At 36.0% G+C, this 20707-nt stretch overlaps 1 protein-coding gene across 6 annotated transcripts in view; it reads right to left on the bottom strand.

Annotated features, from left to right (window-relative positions):
• The window catches only part of LOC133236440 (butyrophilin subfamily 2 member A1-like), a 130197-nt gene that overhangs the window by 52989 nt on the left and 56501 nt on the right, over positions 1–20707 (bottom strand). For all 6 annotated transcript variants that reach the window (XM_061398462.1, XM_061398461.1, XM_061398464.1 and 3 more), the window contains 2 exons: positions 19613–19630; positions 14201–14221 (listed from right to left, as the gene is read on the bottom strand). In XM_061398462.1, the coding sequence (XP_061254446.1) occupies positions 14201–14221; positions 19613–19630 (39 nt within the window). The remainder of the gene's footprint in view (positions 1–14200; positions 14222–19612; positions 19631–20707) is intronic.

Genomic DNA, 20707 nt, shown 5'->3' with positions numbered 1-20707 from the left:
AAAATAAAAAATTAAGTTATGAGGAAGCAAAATTAAAATTACCCAAGCTTATGTGTAAAAGTTGTTATATGAATCCTGCTAAATAGAAGAAAGTAAATCCTGCATTCCACTCCTTTTGTAAACAAAAATTGAAGTGAAAAAGTGTTATTAGAGAAGAGGAATGTTAAGCTTTCAGTGACTATTAGTTTTGCAGGATTAAAAATCCCACAAACATTTGAGTACATTCTAATGGGAGGATGATAGAGTTTGAAATGCTTCTACAGCTTATTTCTAGTTTCAATATGAGAAGTATGTTAAAAACTGGGACAAAGTTTTCCAAAGGACAACTGGATTCAGTGGCATTTTCTTGCATCTTCTGGCCCCCACCTTTTGACGTAAAAGTACAAAGATAGAAAATTATGTTATGAGAAAGGGTAAATAAGACTTATTCTGGGAGAAACAATGTCAATCATATATCTCTCAGAGCCATCTCCTTTTCCAGAATACAGTGAGAGCATGCACACATACATGTGTCAGATTCTTAAGAAGTCATGAGGAAGCCTACAGTCAATGCACCTATCTAGTGAAAACTCTATCAGTAACAGTAGTCATAGGAGACACATTTCATACATTGAAGAGGTATATTTCTTACTTGTACTCATCTGTAGCCAAAAATAGAATATCACCTCAAAAGGAAGGATGTTAAACTTTTAATGGCTATGTTAATGTTTCTTTAAAAGAACATTTAGAAGTATGCTAGGACTCTAGCCTCTTATGTCATTCATTTAAAATTTCAAAATGGAAACATATGTTAAAAGTGATCTCAAAATTATTATATTTTCCAAGTGAAAAATTATGTCAATAAAATGCAAAAAAAAGAGAAAAGTACTATGGTATAAGAGAAAATACATCCAGGAAATGGTATATAAAATATATGTACACATGAGAGAAGATTCTAGTAAATAATCAAGGGCATTGGAATTGTAAGCCAAAAGTCCACACTGGACCAATGAATCCACACAGTCTTTAAAAGTACAAGAGCCATAGAAACTTCACTCAGCAAATTTGGAGTCTTGTTTTATCTCATAAGGTTCGTGGAGATGTCCATGGCATATTAATGGCCCCTTGAACTTTGAAAACATGAAAGAGGTTTCAAGTGAATGAAAGTGCTTCAGAAAATAAATATAGAATGTAAACCATGTTCCCATCAGTCTCATCCCCTTCACCTCACAAAACTTATAATGAAATAGGCAAAATTCTGAATGATAGACTGGGACAGTTTATAGGGAAGGAATATCATGTACACCCATGGCTGGTTCATCTTCAGTGTGTGGCAAAAACCACCACAATACTGTAAAGTAATAAGCCTCCAAATAAAATGAATTAATTAATTAAAAGAAAAAACTGGGATACAAAAAAAAAAAGAAAAAGGAAGTATTAAAAAAGAATCAGGTGTAGGGTAACAGATGTGAAGAGAATTTATTGTTGGTAAAGTTCCAAGCAAATAATAAGGGAAGTTAGAGTAGACATCCATGCAAAAAAAAAAAAACAACAGACGTTTTAGGGTTAAAAGGATAGAAAATATTCAAATCATTGAGAAAGGTTAATTCAGTGTGTGTTTGGAAGATTAACGACATAAAAGAAATTTACCCATTTTTTTCTGAAGGTCATCTGAAAAATAAAAAGGAAGCATGATTATAAATATCATGGTTTAGAAACAAAAGGAATTTAAATTTAGTGAAAAATTTACATACAATATTAACTGTAGCAGAATATAGACAAACACAGATACATGCACCCATGTGTGCAGGCACACACATGTACCGGTGTGACTGAAAGCTTCCTTTTGTCCTAAGAGTATTGGTTAACAATTAAAAAGAGGAAAAGGAGTGATCTTACTGACCTGAGGAAAAATTTCTGGAATGATACTACTAGTGGTTATTTTAAAATAAGATTTTGATTTACTGGACATCATTTGGGATTTGTTTGGTCTGTTTGTTTCTGTTGCTTTTTAGTTGCTAAGTCATGTCCAGCTCTTTTGTGAGCCTATGAACTGTAGCCCACCAGGCTCTTCTGCTCTTGTGTCTTTTCCCAGGCAAGAATACCTGGAGTGAGAAGGATGTCACAGTCATGCATGATTTCAGCCCTCCAGGGCACTCAGGAAGGAGAATACCTGCTCAATCTGGTGGCCCTCAGACTGCAGTCACTCCCTGTGGTGAGCACTGAGGAACTCAGGATATGAAAAAAACACAGGATACTGGCCCCAGGATAGCTGAGATGCATATTAAAGGAATGATTTCAATAAGCCCAGACTCTTGTTTCTTCCCATACATAGAAAAGCACTAAATTCCTTCATTTAGGATATCCAGTTCTCTTTAATTCACAAAATTACTTTTCGTGTTCACACTGCCAGCCCTTTGTTTCAAGTTTCTGTAAAACCTGATTTCTTCCCTCTCCTCCTTGGAGCAGTTCTCTGAGGGTCACTTGAGATGCTATCTTCTAGGTTTGAAGTCCTAAAAGTCCCACTGAATAAACTGTAACTCAACTTTTAGGGTGTGACTATTTTTTAAGTTGACAACGGAATTTTTTTATTATCATCAATACCTTGACAAATTGGCTCAAGGAAATTTTGTTGATTCACAAATACTTTTATGTTTTCTTTATCCTTTCAGAACTGAGCTTGCTCAGTCTTGTTTTGGTTAAGAATTTGCAGGGTAGGGACAATTGCAACACAGATGAACATTTACTGCGTGGTTTTCTCCATAAGTTTTCAGTGATCTGCATAGTTTATCATTCATTACTCTTGATTTACCAGAATCTGAAACTAAGAATCAGCTTGATTTTATTTAATTGAGCTATCAGATCAGATCAGTCGCTCAGTCGTGTCCGACTCTTTGAGACCCCATGAATCGCAGCACACCAGGCCTCCCTGTCCATCACCAACTCCCGGAGTTCACTGAGACTCACGTCCATCGAGTCAGTGATGACATCCAGCCATCTCATCCTCTGTTGTCCCCTTCTCCTCCTGCCCCCAATCCCTCCCAGCATCAGAGTCTTTTCCAATGGGTCAACTCTTCGCATGAGGTGGCCAAAGTACTGGAGTTTCAGCTTCAGCATCATTCCTTCCAAAGAAATCCCAGGGCTGATCTCCTTCAGAATGGACTGGCTAGATCTCCTTGCAGTCCAAGGGACTCTCAAGAGTCTTATCCAACACCATAGTTCAAAAGCATCAATTCTTCGGCGCTCACTATACTTATATATAATATATTGGGCAAAAGTAGTCATTTTCACAAATAAATTTTCTCAACTTAAAAAAAAAAAAGTATACTGGAATGAGTTGCCATCTCCTACTCCAGGGAATCTTCTCGACCAAGGGATCATAAGTCTTCTGCGTTGGCAGGTGGACTTTTTTTTTAACCACTGAGTCACCTGAGTCACCAGAGAGGCCCCTTTGGTTGGTTAGTTTTAATAATTTCTTTGGCTGCTACTAAATATAAATTATCGAGTCTCAGGTTTATTGTAGCTATATTGTATAAAATATACACCACAGTGAATTAGAGAATACTGAACTGCTTCAAGAAAAAAATGCAGGGTTTGGTGTAGTGGAGAATCTATTAATATTTTGTTAAGCAGTGATGATATAACTTTGTTTATGGTGAATTGCTATTTATCACATGCCAAAATGGAGTTCATCATATCTCCATCACCTTTTCAGAAAAATAAATATTAACATACACCCATGCAAATAGAATTAGTTAAAAAAGAGATGAAGAACCAAAGATAAAAATGTCACCCACTTGTTCAAAACAGTATCTGTAAAAGTTGCTACATGACCTCTTTGCCTGCATTAAAGAGATACATTTAATTTCTTCTGAAAACAAAAGTACATTGACAAATGTCTTAGAAAAACAGGATATTAAAGTTTTAATGAGTAATTTCTGGTTTAATGGAAAAAATCTTTTGGAGACATTGCAAGATGATAGCTTTTGGTGTCATTCACATTTAAGTAGTTTGGTTTGAGATATGTAATATCTTTGAACTTTCCTAACAACATAAAATATTTCCACAAATATCTGAAGTAATTGCAGTTGGCCAAATTGACAGTTGTGTCAATAAAAGTAAATAAGAATCCATTAAAATTATACTCTTTGGATATAAAAAATTATGTTAAATGTATGCATACCTGGAAGTAATAAACTAAAGGGCAATGTAAAAACGACCCTCAAGTTTACACTTGAAAAAGAAAAGATTTCAATTTTTATTCACATCTTGAAAGAGAAGAAAAGGGAGAAATATGGAAGAAATTCACAAGCAAATATTGCCCTAGAGAGTAGAGATCTGGGAGCATGCAAGCCAATGAGGGCATACTGATTAAAAGTTGGGATATGTTTAATACATCCCCAAATCAGGCATTTTAAAGTGTTTTGGGATTATAGGAACGTCAATGATACTTTACCAATTTTTATCTGAAGTTTGTCTGTAAAATAAAATGAAAGTCAATGTAAATTTCATTGGAAAGAAACATGAAGAAAATTCAGATTTGTTGAAAAATTGTGTGTAAATTTAAATTATCAGAATGTAGATGAATACACTAAACACAGACACATAGAAACATACACACACACAGAGTTTGAAAGTTTCCTTTTGAGAAATCAATAGTACTCAATAAATGAAGAAGGGAAAAATGAATATTTGGTAATTACCAAATATAATTTGTCATGATTTCTTTCGAAAGTATTTACTCTTTTATTACTTAGCTTCTTTATCTTTAATGAGTTATCTGGCCCTTTGAATATATACACACAAATCTCTTACACTGGTGTTTTTGCTGTATCACCAGATGCTGAATTACAGAATCTGAACCACTACTCTTACGATATTCAGGGTCAGGCTCATGGGTACCTCTTTCACAACACTTTGTTAACTGATTAATGCATAACTGTATTTTATGGGAGTCTGATTGATGAAGTTTACTTTCACAAAGTAAAAGAAGGGGAGGGGAATGAAATATTAAATGAGAGTGAAAGGACTTCTAAATAAGATGACTGAAACTATTTGGACAAAACTTTCATATCAGAAACTAAAAATAGCAAAATATTACAAGTAAATTCTTAGTAATATGTACTTGACATAAAGGGCATTCCTTTATAGGTAATAAGGATATGATAAATCATAGAATAACACACAAAAAGGTAATCTTCAGTTGAAATCATAATAAAATTTAAAAATAGGATGGAAAATTAGGTATATAGGTTGGAGTTGAGAAAGATGACCATTGAGAATTAAAGACAATGTAAAAGAAAGAGATGAAACATAGATACGGAATGTAAAAAATTAGTGGGACTTACCTATATCCTGTTCACCCTTAACTGAAAAACAAAATGAAGCAATAATCATTCAAATAAATAAAGGCACAATGTCAACAAGAAAACAGGACAATAATTTGAAACTTTTTCATTCCCTATTATTTTCTTAAAACTGTCCCATCTTTCTAAGGATTGGAATCAAATTTTCCTAATGCCATGTAACCCATGAGAAGTAATATTTTAAAACCTTTTGCATTTTCTGTTTTTGTTTTTTTTTTCATTTACAGAGTGAAAACAAAACCAAAATATGACTTTATTATTTCCCAAGGACTTTTCTCCTTTCTTTTCTTTTTTATTTTTTAATTGGAGGATAATTGCATTACAATGTATTGGTTTTTGCCATACAACAACAGGAATCAGTCAAAATTATATATTAATATATATCTGCTCCCTCTTGAGCCTCCCTCCCCCATCCTGTCCCACTTCTTTAAATAGTCACACAGAGCCACCTGGCTGTTATACAGCAGGTTCCCAGTAACTATCTGTTTTATACATGCTACTTTCTCAGTTTTTACTACCCTCTCCTTCCTCTACTGTGTACACAAGTCCATTCTTTATGGTTGTGTATCCATTCCTTCCCTGCAAATAGGTTCATCAATACTATTTTTCTAGATTTCACATAAACGCATTAATATGTAATATTTGTTTTTCTCTTTCTGACTTACTTCACTCCATTTAACATACTTTAGGTTCATACACCTCACTCCAACTATCTCAAATTCATTCCTTTTTATGGCTGAGTAATATTCCATTGTATGTATGTACCACATTTTCTTTACCCACTCATCCGTCCATGGACATCTAGGTTGCTTCCATGTCCTGGCTGTTGCAAACAGTGCTGCAATGAAAACTGGGGTACATATGTCTTTTTTAATTGAGGTTTTCTCAGAGTATGCCTGCAGTAGTAGGATTGCTGTCACATACAGTAGTTTAAGTCCTAGTTTTTTAAAGAATCTCCATAGCTGTTCTCCAAAGTGGCTGTATCAACTTACATTCCCATCAACAGTGCAAGAGGGTTCCCTTTTCTCCACATCCTCTCCAGCATTAATTGTTTTCAGTTATTGAAGGATGGTTATTCAGATTGGCATGAGATGATACCTTATTGTAGTTTTGATTTGCATTTCTCTAATAATGAACAATGTTGAGCATCTTTTCATCTGTTTATTGGCCACCTGTATATCTCTTTTGGAGAATCCCCTCATGCTTTTATGCAAAAAGGATTAAGATAAGAAAGAAAATAATGACAGAATGTAGAGTAGAACTTTCCCTGCTATAAAAGCTATGACAATCATTGATCCCACACTGGACTTTCCAGCTTTTTCACAATAAAAGACAAAGATGGTCACGTGTATAATACAGGTATCTACAGTTTATACTTATGAAGGCATATAGTAAAAGTACCCTGTGTTACAAACTGTAGCTGTTACTGTATCCATAGGAAGTCTATTTCATGTTATTAACAAATATGTTCCCTAATTTCATTCAATTTGTAAATAAAGCTGTACCTGAAAAATATCATTAGAAAAATGAGGATGTTAAACTTTGAATAGATATATTAGACTTTATGAAAAAATCTTTTGGATTTATGCTAGGACAGCAGCATCCCTTGTCATTCAAATAAAAAATTCTAAATTGAGATATATATTGTACATAAACATTTTGTAGAATATAAGATCCTTCTGCAAACATTGTAAAAGGATTGCAGTTTGAAGAATTAATATTTATGTGAAAAAATATAAAAGGATGAAGAACATTTACTATAGTTGTAAAAAAGTCAGGACGGTATTGGAAGGTATTTGTAATATTGGGAAAAGTTAGGTAATATGATAACAGGTTAACAAGGGAGGACAACAATTTTAAATACCTTAGTGTCCTGTGGGATTCTAACAGATATCTATTTCTGAGGCTGAAAATGTGAGATTCCAAGGTTATCTTAGTAATTAGAAGATAATGTTTTTGTACTTCCCATATATGCCTGGTTGCAAACAAAAAAAAAAGGAATATTATTGAAAATGATACCCAACGAAGTCATTGTGTAGCACTCCCTCTAGGATAAAAAGGTATCAGTCATTGCTCTTGCATTGAGCCTCCCACCTTTTCAAAATATGATGAAAGCATGTACAAACTCATTCACCAGAAAGGTAATTGAAAATAGATGACAAAGTAAAAGCACCATCTGTCCATAGTTCTGCTGTAACAGTAGTCAAATGTCTGCTACATAAATAAGTTTAATATATAACTGAATTGAATTCTTTCTGAAATGAAAATTATCATTAAAACTTCTTTTAAAATGTCAAAATTTTAAGGATTATACCCTGTTGTTTGAAAAATTTCTTTGGCAACTTCCGAGGAAAATGTTTTTCTTTGACTCTCACATCACTGACTCAATGGACGTGAGTTTGGGTAAACTCCGGAGTTGATGATGGACAGGGAGGCTTGGTGTGCTGCAGTCCATGGGGTTGCAGAGTCAGACACAAGTCAGTGACTGAACTGAACCGAGGACAAAGTTTTTCCTTGACTTTCACATAAACAGTTAAGAATATAGTGAAAGTTATCAATCACTGAAAAATTTTTGGCATATAAATTTCTTCTAAAGCATGAAACAAAATTCAAGTTGTCAACATGATCATTGTGTCATTGAAACTCCAAAAACAGAAAGCAAATGTAAGAAGGAAAATTACCATTGTTGGAAGAAAAATTCCAAAGTTAATACTTTGGCCTGGGAATGCTAGGGTAATGTCTTTGGGTTCAGTGGGTCAACCTTTTTCAAAATTTAATGAAAACAGACACAAACTAAACTACAGGAGAAGTACTTGACAAGGGAGAGGAAAAACAGAGTAAAGACACCACCCATCTGTCCACAATCTACCTGCAGCAGAAGTTGTATCAATCTTCTGAGATACACAGTTTTGATATACACTTGATTAAATTATCTTTGAAATAAAAAAAATCCCACTGAAAGCTGTCATTGAAAGATGCTAAAGTTTTATGTATTCTATCATGGTTTTGGAAAAATATATTTGGCAACTTGCTAGGGCAATGGTTTCTTAGTCTCTCACATTGAAAACTGAGAGAGGAGTATGAACAGTTAAAAATTTCCTGAGATATACATTTCTGCTAACACCACCAAACAAAATTTGAGTTGCCAAGAAGATCATGTGTTATTCAAAGTGCAGAAGAACAAAATTACTAATATTGGAAGAAAAAATTGCAAGGATGACACAACTAATATTATTATATTTGCAAATGTGTTCAGGAGCAGCAGAAGAATGAATGTCAAGTTAATGGACCAAGAAAAGAAAGCAGAATTTATACAGGCTTTGAAGAATCATTGAGTAGCCAAACTTTACTTAGCTTTCTTTATAGTCCAACTCTCACATCCGTACATGACTACTGGAAAAAACATAGATTCGACTAGATGAACCTTTGTGGGCAAAGTAGTGTCTCTGCTTTTTGATATGTTATCTAGGTTGGTCGTAGTTTTCTTCCAAGGAGAAAGTGTCTTTATATTTCATGGCTGCAGTCACCATCTGCAGTGATTTTGGAGCCGCCCCAAATAAAGTCTATCACTGTTTCCATGGTTTCACAATCTATTTGCCATGAAGTGATGGGACTGGATGCCATGATCTTAGTTTTCCAAATATTGAGTTTTAAGTCAACTTTTTCACTCTCCTCTTTCACTTTCATCAACAGTCTCTTTAGTTCTTCTTCGCTTTCTGCTATAAGGGTGGTGTCATCTGCATATCTGACATTATTGATATTTCTCCCAGCAATCTTGATTCCAGCTTGTGCTTCCATCAGCCCAACATTTCACACGATGTACTCTGCGTAGAAGTTAAATAAGCATGGTGATAATATACAGCCTTAACATACTCCTTTCCCCATTTGGAACCAGTCTGTTGTTCCGTGTCCAGTTCTAACTATTGCTTCTTGCCCTGCATACAGATTTCCCAGGAGGCAGGTTGGGTGGTCTGGTATTTCCATCTCTTGAGGAATTTTCCACAGTTTGTTGTGATCCACATAGTCAAAGGCTTTGGCATAGTCAATAAAGCAGAAATTGATGTTTTTCTGGAACTCTCTTGCTTTTTCGATGATCCAGAAGATATTGTCAATGTGATCTCTGGTTCCTCTGCCTTTTCTAAATCCAGCTTGAAATCTGGAAGTTCATGGTTCAAGTACTATTGAAGCATGGCTTGGAGGATTTTATGCACTACTTTGCTAGCATGTGAGATGAGTGCAATGTGCGGTACTTTGAGCATTCTTTGGCATTGCCTTTCTTTGGGATTGGAATGAAAATTGACCTTTTCCAGACCCGTAGCCATTGCTGAGTTTTCCAACTTTGCTGGCATATCTTTTAAAATAATTCATAATCTCTTTTGTCATTAGTTAGGCTTTCATTATTCATTTTTAAGGTATGATAAGCTATTTGGTATTTTTTTTGGCTCCAAAATCTCTGCAGATGGTGATTGCAGCCATAAAATTAAAAGAAACTTACTCCTTGGGAGGAAAGTTATCACCAACCTAGATAGCATATTCAAAAGCAGAGAGATTACTTTGCTAACAAAGGTTCGTCTAGTCAAGGCTATGGTTTTTCCAGTGGTATGTATGTATGTGAGAGTTGGACTGTGAAGAAAGCTGAGCACCGAAGAATTGATGCTTTTGAACTGTGGTGTTGGAGAAGACTCTTGAGAGTCCCTTGGACCGCAAGGAGATCCAATCAGTCCATCCTAAAGGAGATCAGTCCTGGGTGTTCTTTGGAAGGACTGATGCTAAAGGTGAAACTCCAATAATTTGGCCACCTCATGTGAAGAGTTGACTCATTGGAAAAGACTCTGATGATGGGAGGGATTTGGGGCAGGAGGAGAAGGGGATGACAGAGGATAAGATGGATGGATGGCATCACCGACTCGATGGACGTTAGTTTGAGTGAACTCTAGGAGTTGGTGATGGACAGGGAGGTGCTGCGATTCTTGGGGTCACAAAGAGTCGGACACGACTGAGCTACTGAACTGAACTGAACTGACAAGCTATTTGGCATTCAGTGGGGAAGCTACATGGAAAGATATTTCTATGGCAAAGTATATAAGTCTAAACTCTATCTGTAACAGTAGTCATATATTTATCAAATAGATACATTTTAAATGAATTCCAATGAAATCTAAAATATAGTTGTAATATATAAGAACACATTAAATGTTATAACTCTATTCCTAATTGAAGGTGATTTAAAGAAAAGAAATATATTCCCTACTTTTGGATTGAAAGCACTAATATTGTTAAAATGATCATACTACCCAAAGCAATCTTCAAATTTAATGCGATTCCTATGACATTTTTCACAGAAGTAAAACAAGTAATCATAAAACTTTTTTGGATCCACGAGAGACCCAAATTTCCAAAACCATGCTGAGGGAAAAGAACAAAGCTGGATGCATGACCATCCCAGACTTCAGAAAATTTTCCAAAGCTACAGTAATAAAAACAGCATTGTTTTGGCACAAAAATGGACATAAAGATTCAGAGAAAAAGATAGAGACCACTGAAGTAAACCCAAACACCTACAGACAATTATCAATCAGCAAAAGATGCCAGAATGTACTATGGAAAAAAGACAGTCTCTTCACCAAATAATATTAGGAAATCTGGACAGCCTCATGTAAATCAATGAAGTTAGAACACTCCTTCACACCATACATAAAAATAAAGTCAAAATAGGTTAAAGACTTAAATGTAAAACATAATGCCATAAAAGTCCTAAAAGAAAACATATGCAAAGCTTTCTCTGATATAAATCATAGCAATATTTTCTTAGGTCAGTCTCCCAAGGCAAAAGAAAGAAAAGCATAAATTGAAAAACAGGACCCAATCAAGCTAATCATATTTTTCACAATGAAGGAAGCCTTAAACAAAATGAAAAGACAGCATAAAGATTGGGAGAAAATATTTGGAAACAATTAGACTGACAAGGGATTAATTTGCAAAATATACAAACAGCTCATACAGCTCAGATCAGATCAGTCGCTCAGTCATGTCCGATTCTTTGTGACCCCATGAATCACAGCACACCAGGCCTCCCTGTCTATCACCAACTCCCAGAGTTCACTGAAACTCACGTCCATCGAGTCAGTGATGCCATCCAGCCATCTCATCCTCTGTCATCCCCTTCTCCTCTTGCCTCCAATCCCTCCCAGCATCAGAGTCTTTTCCAATGAGTCAACTCTTCTCATGAGGTGGCCAAAGTACTGGAGTTTCAGGTTTAGTATCATTCCTTCCAAAGAAATCCCAGGGCTGATCTCCTTCAGAATGGACTGGTTGGATCTCCTTGCAGTCCAAAGGACTCTCAAGAGTCTTCTCCAACACCACAGTTCAAAAGGATCAATTCTTCAGCACTCAGCCTTCTTCACAGTCCAACTCTCAAATCCATACATGACCACAGGAAAAACCATAGCCTTCACTAGACGAACCTTTGTTGGCAAAGTAATGTCTCTGCTTTTGAATATGCTATCTAAGTTGGTCATAACTTTCCTTCCAAGGAGTAAACGTCTTTTAATTTCATGGCTGCAGTCACCATCTGCAGTGATTTTGGAGCCCAGAGAAATAAAGCCTGACACTGTTTCCACTGTTTCCCCATCTATTTCCCATGAAGTGATGGGACTAGATGCCATTATCTTCATTTTCTGAATGTTGAGCTTTAAGCCAACTTTTTCACTCTCCACTTTCACTTTCATCAAGAGGCTTTTTAGTTCCTCTTCACTTTCTGCCATAAGGGTGGTGTCATCTGCATATCTGAGGTTATTGATATTTCTCCTGGCAATCTTGATTCCAGCTTCTGTTTCTTCCAGTCCAGCTCAATAAAATACATACAGCTCATACATTCATACAGCTCAATAAAATAAAATAAAATAATGGACAAAAAACCAAAATAGATATTTCTCCATAAAGTGAACGAAAGTCACTCAGTAATGTCCAACTCTTTTTGACCTCAAGGACTGTAGCCCACCAGGTCCTTGGAATTTTTCAGGCAAGAATGCTGGAGTGGGTTGCCATTTCCTTTTCCAGGGAATCTTCCCAACCCGGGGATCAAACCCAGGAGCCCTGCATTGTAGGCAGATTCTTTAGCATCTGAGCCATGAGGGAAGCCCAAAGAAGACATACAAATGGCAAGTGGCACATAAAATGATGCTTCACACTCCTGATCTCACCTTCAAAAATTCTACAAATAATAAATGCTGGAGAAAGTGTGAAGAAAAGGGAATCCTGCTACATTCTTTATGGGAATGTAACTTGGTGTAACCATTATGGCAAAAAGTATCGTGATTTCTTTAAAAACTAAAACTACAGTTATTATATACTCCAGCAGTCCCAGTCCTGAACATATTAACATATCAAGAAAAGATAAAGACTAATTTTGAAAATGTGCATATACCATGATGTTCATAACATCACTATTTACAATAGCCAAGACATGGAAGCAACCTAAGTGTTGATCAACGGATAAATGGATAAAGAAATGGGCTATATATCTATATGCATTGGCACATTATACAGTCAGGAAAAAATGAAGTATTGGTATTGGCAGCAACATGGATGGACCTAGAGATTATCATACTCAGTGGAGCAACTCACAGAAAGAAAATCATATATGATACCACTTATATGTGGAATGCAAAATATAATGCATATGAACTGATTTACAAAATAGTTATGGACTCACATAGAAAAAGAACTTATGTTTTCCAAAGGGGAAAAGGGATAAATTAGAAATATGGGATCAACTAGATACATGCTACTGTATATAAAATAGATAAACAACAAGGATTTCCTGTATAGCCCAGGGAATTTTATTTAATATCTTGCAATAACCTATAATGAAAAAAAATCTGAAAAAGATTCTATATACCCATATATTTTATACATGAGTTTACATATAAAATATGAATATTTTATATATAATACATCTGAAACACTTTGTGGTACACCTCAAACTAACCCAATATTGTAAATCAACTATATTTCAATAAGCTGAAACTATATTCGAGTCGTATGAAAAACATTTGAAATCATCTTTGGTAATTACATTCCATGAAATTTTAATGAAAATTGATATTTTAGAGGTATGTATAAAGGAACAATTCCTTAGATATAAGTCCTTCTATAATAGTTTGGCAAGAATGCAAATTTGGCAATTAAAATTATGTTTTTGAAAATGCAAAAATAGAACAGATTATTCATTAAAATTTTTCCAAGAGAATCATGTAAAATTATTTGTATACCTGGAAATGTTAAGATAGCATGTTAAAGAAAAGTGAATAAATGATCCTCAAATTCATATTAACTGGCGACTGATATTTACTCATGTTTTAGAGGACAATAGATGGAAAACATCACTCACATGATAGACATCTTTTCTCATCTGTAAATGGGGAAGTTTCATTGACATATTAATAGAAATGATCTCTTGAACTTGATATATGTGGCAGAGTCCTATCTTTGGATGTGTTTCAGAAAGACAAGCAAAATATGCCTATCAGCTTGGTTGCCCTTCAGCTCACCAATTTCTCCATGAAAATATTGAAAGTCTCTAGAAACAAAAAAAGGCAATGTCCATAGGTAAAGAATGGTATGGAATAAATGAAGTAAGAATGAAATATGAAAGAAGTTTGTGAAATTAAAAGGAGGTTAACTTGAGGTAACTTAAGAAAGAAGTGCATGAATATTTAATTGAGAGAGAAGGTAGATATCCAGGAGAAGAGCTAGTCAATGGATGGTTATAGGTTAAAAGGCAAAAGACATCAATACAAATAGAAACCATCATTTTGATGGGCTTGGGAGGAAGAGGGTTTTTAAAAATTTACCTGATTTCACTGGAGATTTTTCTGAAAAAGAAAATGAAAAGATCAAAATAAATATAATATAAAAAAGGGAAGGTAATTCAAATTTAATGCAAAAGTTATCTTTCAAATTGAACCCATGTAGATGTGCAAATGTACATGCCATTGCAGGAAGGCACACACACTCACATACTTATACACGTGGCCAGTAGGTGAGAGCCCAGTTTTATCCAACGAGTGTTTTTCTCAAAGTGAAAATGGGCATAAAATTAGTTAGTATTCTGATTTGAGAGAACTTTTTAGAAATAGCAGTTCTTATACTCACCTTTAAAATGTTCCTTCTCCTCTTTGAGATAATTAGCCTTCTATTATTCAGTTTGTATGTTGTAATAAGTATTTTGCCTTTTAATTAATATGTGTATTCAATCTTGTTATTATGACATTTATATGGTATAAAATAGCCACAAACACTGAATTGGAGGATCTTAAACCACTGCTTTCAGAGGTAATATAGGGTATACCACCTGGGCTCCTCTATTAAGAATATTTACATTACTCGAGGGATATATAACACGGTGCATGTAAACTTATCTTTTGTTGTTGTTGTTCAGTTGTCCTGCCGTGTCCGACTCTTTGCAACCCCATAGACGGCAGCACAACAAGCCTGCATGTCCCTCACCATCTCCCAGAGTTTGCCTAAGTTCACGTTCAGCATATTGATGATGCCATCCAGCCATCTCATCCTCTGATGCCCTCTTCTCCTGCCCTCAATCTTTCCCAGTATCAGGGACTTTTCCAATGAATCCTGTCTTCTCATCAGATGGCCAAAATACTGCAGCTTCAGCTTCAGAATTAGTCCTTTCAGTGAATATTCAGGGTTGATCTCACTTAAAGATTGACTGATTTGGTCTCCTTGCTGTCAGAGGGACTTTCAGCAGTCTTCTCCAGCACCACAGTTCAAAGGCATCAATTCTTCCACATTCTGCCTTCTTTAAGGTCCAGCTGTCACAACCATATGAGACCACTGGAACCTTTGTTGGCAGTGTCTCTGCTTTTCAATACACTGTCTAGGTTTGTCATAGCTTTCCTGCTGATAAAAAATCATCTTCTGATTTTATGGCTGCAGTCACCATCTGCAGTTATTTTGGAGCCCTAGAAAAGGAAACCTGTCACTACTTCCAACTTTTCCCCTTCTGTTTGCCTTGCCAGAAGCCATGATCTTAGTTTTTTTAAGATTTAGTCTTAAACCAGTTCTTTCACTTCCCTCCTTCACTCTCATCAAGAGGCTCTTTAGTTCCTCTTCAGTTTCTGCCATTAGAGTGGTGTCATGTGTGTATCTGAGGTTGCTGATGTTTCCCCCATCTATCTTGATTCCAGCTTGTAAATCATCTAGCCTGGCATTTCTCATGATGTGCTCAGCATCTAGATTAAACAAACAGGGTGACAGCAGACAGCCCTGTCATACTTCTTTCTCAATCTTGAACCAATCGGTTGTTCCATACGGGGTTCTAACTGTTGCTTCTTGACCCGCAAACAGGTTTCTCAGGAGACAGGTCAGATGGCCTGGTATTCCCGTGTCTCTAAGAGCTTTTCACAGTTTGTCATGATCCACACCCTCAAAGGCTTTAGCATAGTCAATGAAACAGGGACAGATATTTTTCTGAAATTCCCTTACTTTCTCTATTATCCAGTGAATGTTGGAAATTTGATCTCTGGTTCCTCTTCCTTTTCCAAACCCAGCTTGGATATCTGGAAGTTCTTGGTTCAAATTATGTTGAAGCCTAGCATGCAAGATTTTAAGCATGGGAGATGAGTGCAAATATATCTTTTAACTATACACACAGGAATTTTTTCTAAAGTTCCATGAACATAAAATAAGTATTAAAAAATCAGTGAAGCAGGTCTAAATGAAGTGACCTGAGCATATCTTGGATGAAATTTTCACTTCATCCACTTGAAAAGCCAATACATTAGAGAATATTACTGATAAAATTTACTTGACTCAGTAGGAATGCCTGCATACATTACAGCAATAGGACAAACTAAATAACAGTCTGTTCAGTTCAGTCACTCAGTAGTATCTGACTCTTTGGCACCCTACAGTCTGCAGCATGCCAGGCCTCCCTGTCCATCACCAACTCCTAGAGTTTACCCAAACTCAAGTCATTGAGTTGGTAATGCCATCCATGGTTTTCTCATCCTCTGTCGTTATCTCCTCCTGCCTTCAATCTTTTCCAGCATCAGGGTCTTTTCAGATGAGTCGGCTCTTCACATCAGGTGGCCAAAGTATTGGAGTTTCAGCTTCAACATCAGTCCTTCCAATGAACATTCAGAACCGATAGCCTTTAGGATGGGTTGGTTGGATCTCCTTGCAGTCCAAAGGACTCTCAAGAGTCTTCTCCAACACCACAGTTCAAAAGCTTCAATTCTTCAGCACTCAGCTGTCTTTATAGTCCAACTCTCACATCCATACATGACTACTGCAAAAACCATAGCCTTGACTAGACAGACCTTTGTTGGCAAAGTAATGTCTCTGCTTTTGAATATGCGATCTAGGTTGGTTATAACTTTACTTCCAAAGAGTAAGCGTCTTTTTATTTCATAGCTGCAGTTACCATCTACAGTGATTTTGTAGCCCCAAAAAATAAAGTCAGCCACTGTTTCTGCTGTTTCCCCATCTATTTGCAATGAAATGATCGGACCATATGCCATGATCTTACTTTTCTGAATGTTGAGCTTTAAGCCAACTTTTTCACTCTCCTCTTTCACTTTCATCAAGAGGCTCTTTAGTTCTTCACTTACTGCCATTAGGGTTGTGCCATCTACATATCTAGGTAAGTGATCACATCATCGTGATTATTTGTGTGAAGATCTTTTTTGTACAGTTGTTCTGTGCATTCTTGCCATCTCTTCTTAATATCTTCTGTTTCTGTTAGGTACATATCATTTCTGTACTTTATTTCATACTTTGCATAAAATGTTCCTTTGGTATCTCTAATTTTCTTGAAGAGATTTCTAGTCTTTCCCATTCAATTGTTTTCCTCTATTTCTTTGTATTGATCACTGTGGAAAGCTTTCTTATCTCTCCTTGATATTCTTTGGAACTCTGCATTCAAATGGGTATATCTTTTCTTTTCGCCTTTGCTTTTGGCTTCTCTTCCTTTCACAGCTGTTTGTAATGCCTCCTCATTAGGGATGGTCTTGCTTCCTGTCTCCTGTACAATGTCACGAACCTCCAACCATAATTCATCAGGCACTCTTTCTATCAGATCTAGTCCCTTAAATCTATTTCTCACTTCCACTGTATAATTTTAATGGATTTGATTTAGGTCATGCCTGAATGGTCTAGTGGTTCTCCCTACTTTCTTCAATTTAAGTCTGAATTTGGCAATAAGAGTTCATATTTGAGCCACAGTCAGCTCCTGATCTTGTTTTTGCTGACTCTATAGAGCTTCTCCATCTTTGGCTGCAAAGAATATAATCAATCTGATTTCGGTGTTGGCCATCTGGTGATGTCCATGTGTAGAGTCTTCTTTTGTGTTGTTGGAAGAGGCTGTTTGCTATGACCAGTGCATTCTCTTGGCAAAACTCTATTGGCCTTCACCCTGCTTCATTCTGTACTCCAAGGCCAAATTTTCCTGTTACTCCAGGGTTTTCTTGACTTCCTACTTGTGTATTCCAGTCCCCTATAATGAAAAGGACATCTTGTTTTGGGTGTTAATTCTGAAATATCCTGTAGGTCCTCATAGAACCATTCAAATTCAGCTTCTTCAGCATTGCTGGTCAGGGCATACCTGGATTACCATGATATTGAATGGTTTATTTGGAAATGAACAGAAATCATTCTGTCATTTCTGAGATTGCATTCAAGTACTTCATTTCGAACTCTTTTATTGACTGTCATGGCTACTCCATTTCTTCTAAGGAATTCTTGACCACAGTAGTAGATATAATGATCATCTGAGTTAAATTCATCTGAGTTAAGGTCCATTTTAGTTTGCTGATTCTTAAAATGTTGACATTCACTCTTGCCATCTCCTGTTTGATCACTTCCAATATGCCTGGATTCATGGAACTAACATTCCAGGTTTCTATACAATATTGCTTTTTACAGCATCAGACGTTGCTTCCATCACCAGTCACATCCACAGTTGGGTGGTGTTCTTGCTTTGTGTCCATCTCTTCATTCTTTCTGGAGTTATTTCTCCACTGATCTCCAGTAGCATATTGGGCACCTACGGACCTGGGGAGTTCTTTCAGTTTCCTGTCTTTTTCCCTTTTCATACTGTTCATGGGGTTCTCAAGGCAAGAATACTGAAGTGGTTTGCCATTCCCTATCCAGTGGATCACATTTTGTCAGAACTCTCCAGCATGACCTGTCCTTCTTGGGTGGCCCTACATGGCATGGCTCATAGTTGCAATGAGTTAGACAAGGCTGTGGTCCATGTGATTAGATTGGTTAGTTTTCTGTGATTGTGATTTTCAGTCTGTCTGCCCTCTGATGGAGAAAGATAAGAGGCTTATGGAAGCTTCCTGATGAGAGAGACTGGAGCAGGTAGCCTATTGCTTCTCCAGTTGATCTTCTGGACCCAGGAATCAAACTGATATCACCTGCATTGCAGGCAGATTCTTTACCCACTGGGCTATGAGGGAAGCCTGAGAGAGAGATAAACAACTGAAAATTTCTTGGAATGTATATTTCTTCTAAAAACACTAAACAAAGTTTGGGTGGCCAAGATGATCATTGTGGCATTCAAAATGCAAAACAAAAATTCAAATAAAAAGGAAAAAATTACCATTGTTTGAAGAAAAAAATTTCCAAGAATAACTTTGGAAATATTCTTATGCCTGGGAGTGCTAGGGTAATGTATCTGGGTACAATGGAAGAATGTGTGTCAAGTTTATGGGCCAAGAAGTGAAGCAGAATTTACACAGGCTTTGAAGGCACAATGAATAGGCAAACTTCACTCAGCCTATTAGGTATCTCCTCTCAACTGTGTAGATCTAGGGAAGTCTTACTGACCTAAATGTGTGCCCTTAAAAATAGAATATGATGAAGTTCCTGGCTAGGGATGTGCCCAGGAGATAAATAGGATGGAACCCTGTGCTTTCAATTTAATGTTCTCTGTCTCTTCAAGTTTTCAGGGGGCCTGTATCAAGTCCTCAGAGACAGACTGAGGAAAACAGAAAATGTTGATATGTGTAGGAAGGAAATGCTGTGGAATGGGGAAAGTGGAAACTGAAATGGCTTTTAGGAGGAGAAACTAAATGGAAAGAACACCTTCTGAAAAAGTATATAACAAATTTGGAGATATAAGACAGACAACCAGGGAAAGGGCAAGACAGGGAAATCTATGGATTAAGAGATTGTGAATGGTTAGGTGTGAAGAAAGTAGTCATGTAAAAGTCATTTGTGAGTAAGAAGTTTTTACTTACCACTGCTTTCCTGAGGTACTTTAGAAAAATAAAATGCAAAATTTAAGGTCAGTCGTGGAAATGGAAGATCAAGAAACAAAATTTATGGCAAACATTGCCTCCATATTTAAAATTATAACTATCATAAAGTATACATACAAACACATAAACACACAGAAAACACAAACTCTGGACTGTGTATGACAGCTCATTTTTAAAATATAGTATTCTCCTGAAATAGAATAGGGGTTAAAATAAAAGTATTGTTTTAATTGGAGAAAATTATTAAAATAGCAGTTCTGAAGTTGACCTTTCAAACTGCACTTTATCTATGTTGACTGAACTAATTCAATTTATTAGCTCTATAAATTTATTTGTCTACAACTTAATACACAGGGTTAAATCAATTAATGTAACATCTAAAATGTTAAGAGCCATGAGCATTGTTTAACATCTTGAACCAGTATTGTCAAAGAAATGCAGGGTTTGTAGCCTGGATGATTCTGTTCATATGTTTGTCAATAAATGAATACATAAAATACTGTAATGCAAATTGCTATATTAGCTGAAGCCTAAGTGAAGCAGGTTTTTTCATGTATAAAAAAATACATGAGAAAAAGGTATGTAAATACTAAATGATAGTGAAAGGGTTTGTACATCAAAAGACTGAGCATATGTTGGAGAAAACTCACACTTCAGAATCTTAAAACAGGTAAATCTTTGAAATACACCAATACTAAATTTAGTTCACACAAGATAAATGTCTGCTTCCATTGTATCAAAATGAGAAAATCACAGAAGTACTAACGGGGAAAATAGAGTGCCAAATGCAGAAGACAAACAAAATTTGGGCAGACTAAATAAAAAGACATATCATGTATGTTATTTGTATGATGGTGTTTGGGAACATGCAAATTGATTGTTGAAGGATGTATAAAAACACCAATGAAACCATGCATGGGTTCATAGTGAAATACATTATGAGTCATGTATTTTCCTTCTTCACACTATTGTTTAACGAAAGAAAAGAAATCCAATTCATTCAAATAAAAGTAGAATGTCAGAAAGAGACCAGATCAAAAATTGGAAACACTTCCTTCATTTGCTTTTGGGTTC

Source organism: Bos javanicus, chromosome 23 (assembly GCF_032452875.1).
Source record: "Bos javanicus breed banteng chromosome 23, ARS-OSU_banteng_1.0, whole genome shotgun sequence".
NCBI lineage: Eukaryota > Metazoa > Chordata > Mammalia > Artiodactyla > Bovidae > Bos > Bos javanicus.
This window is presented reverse-complemented; position numbering and strand designations above follow the sequence as displayed.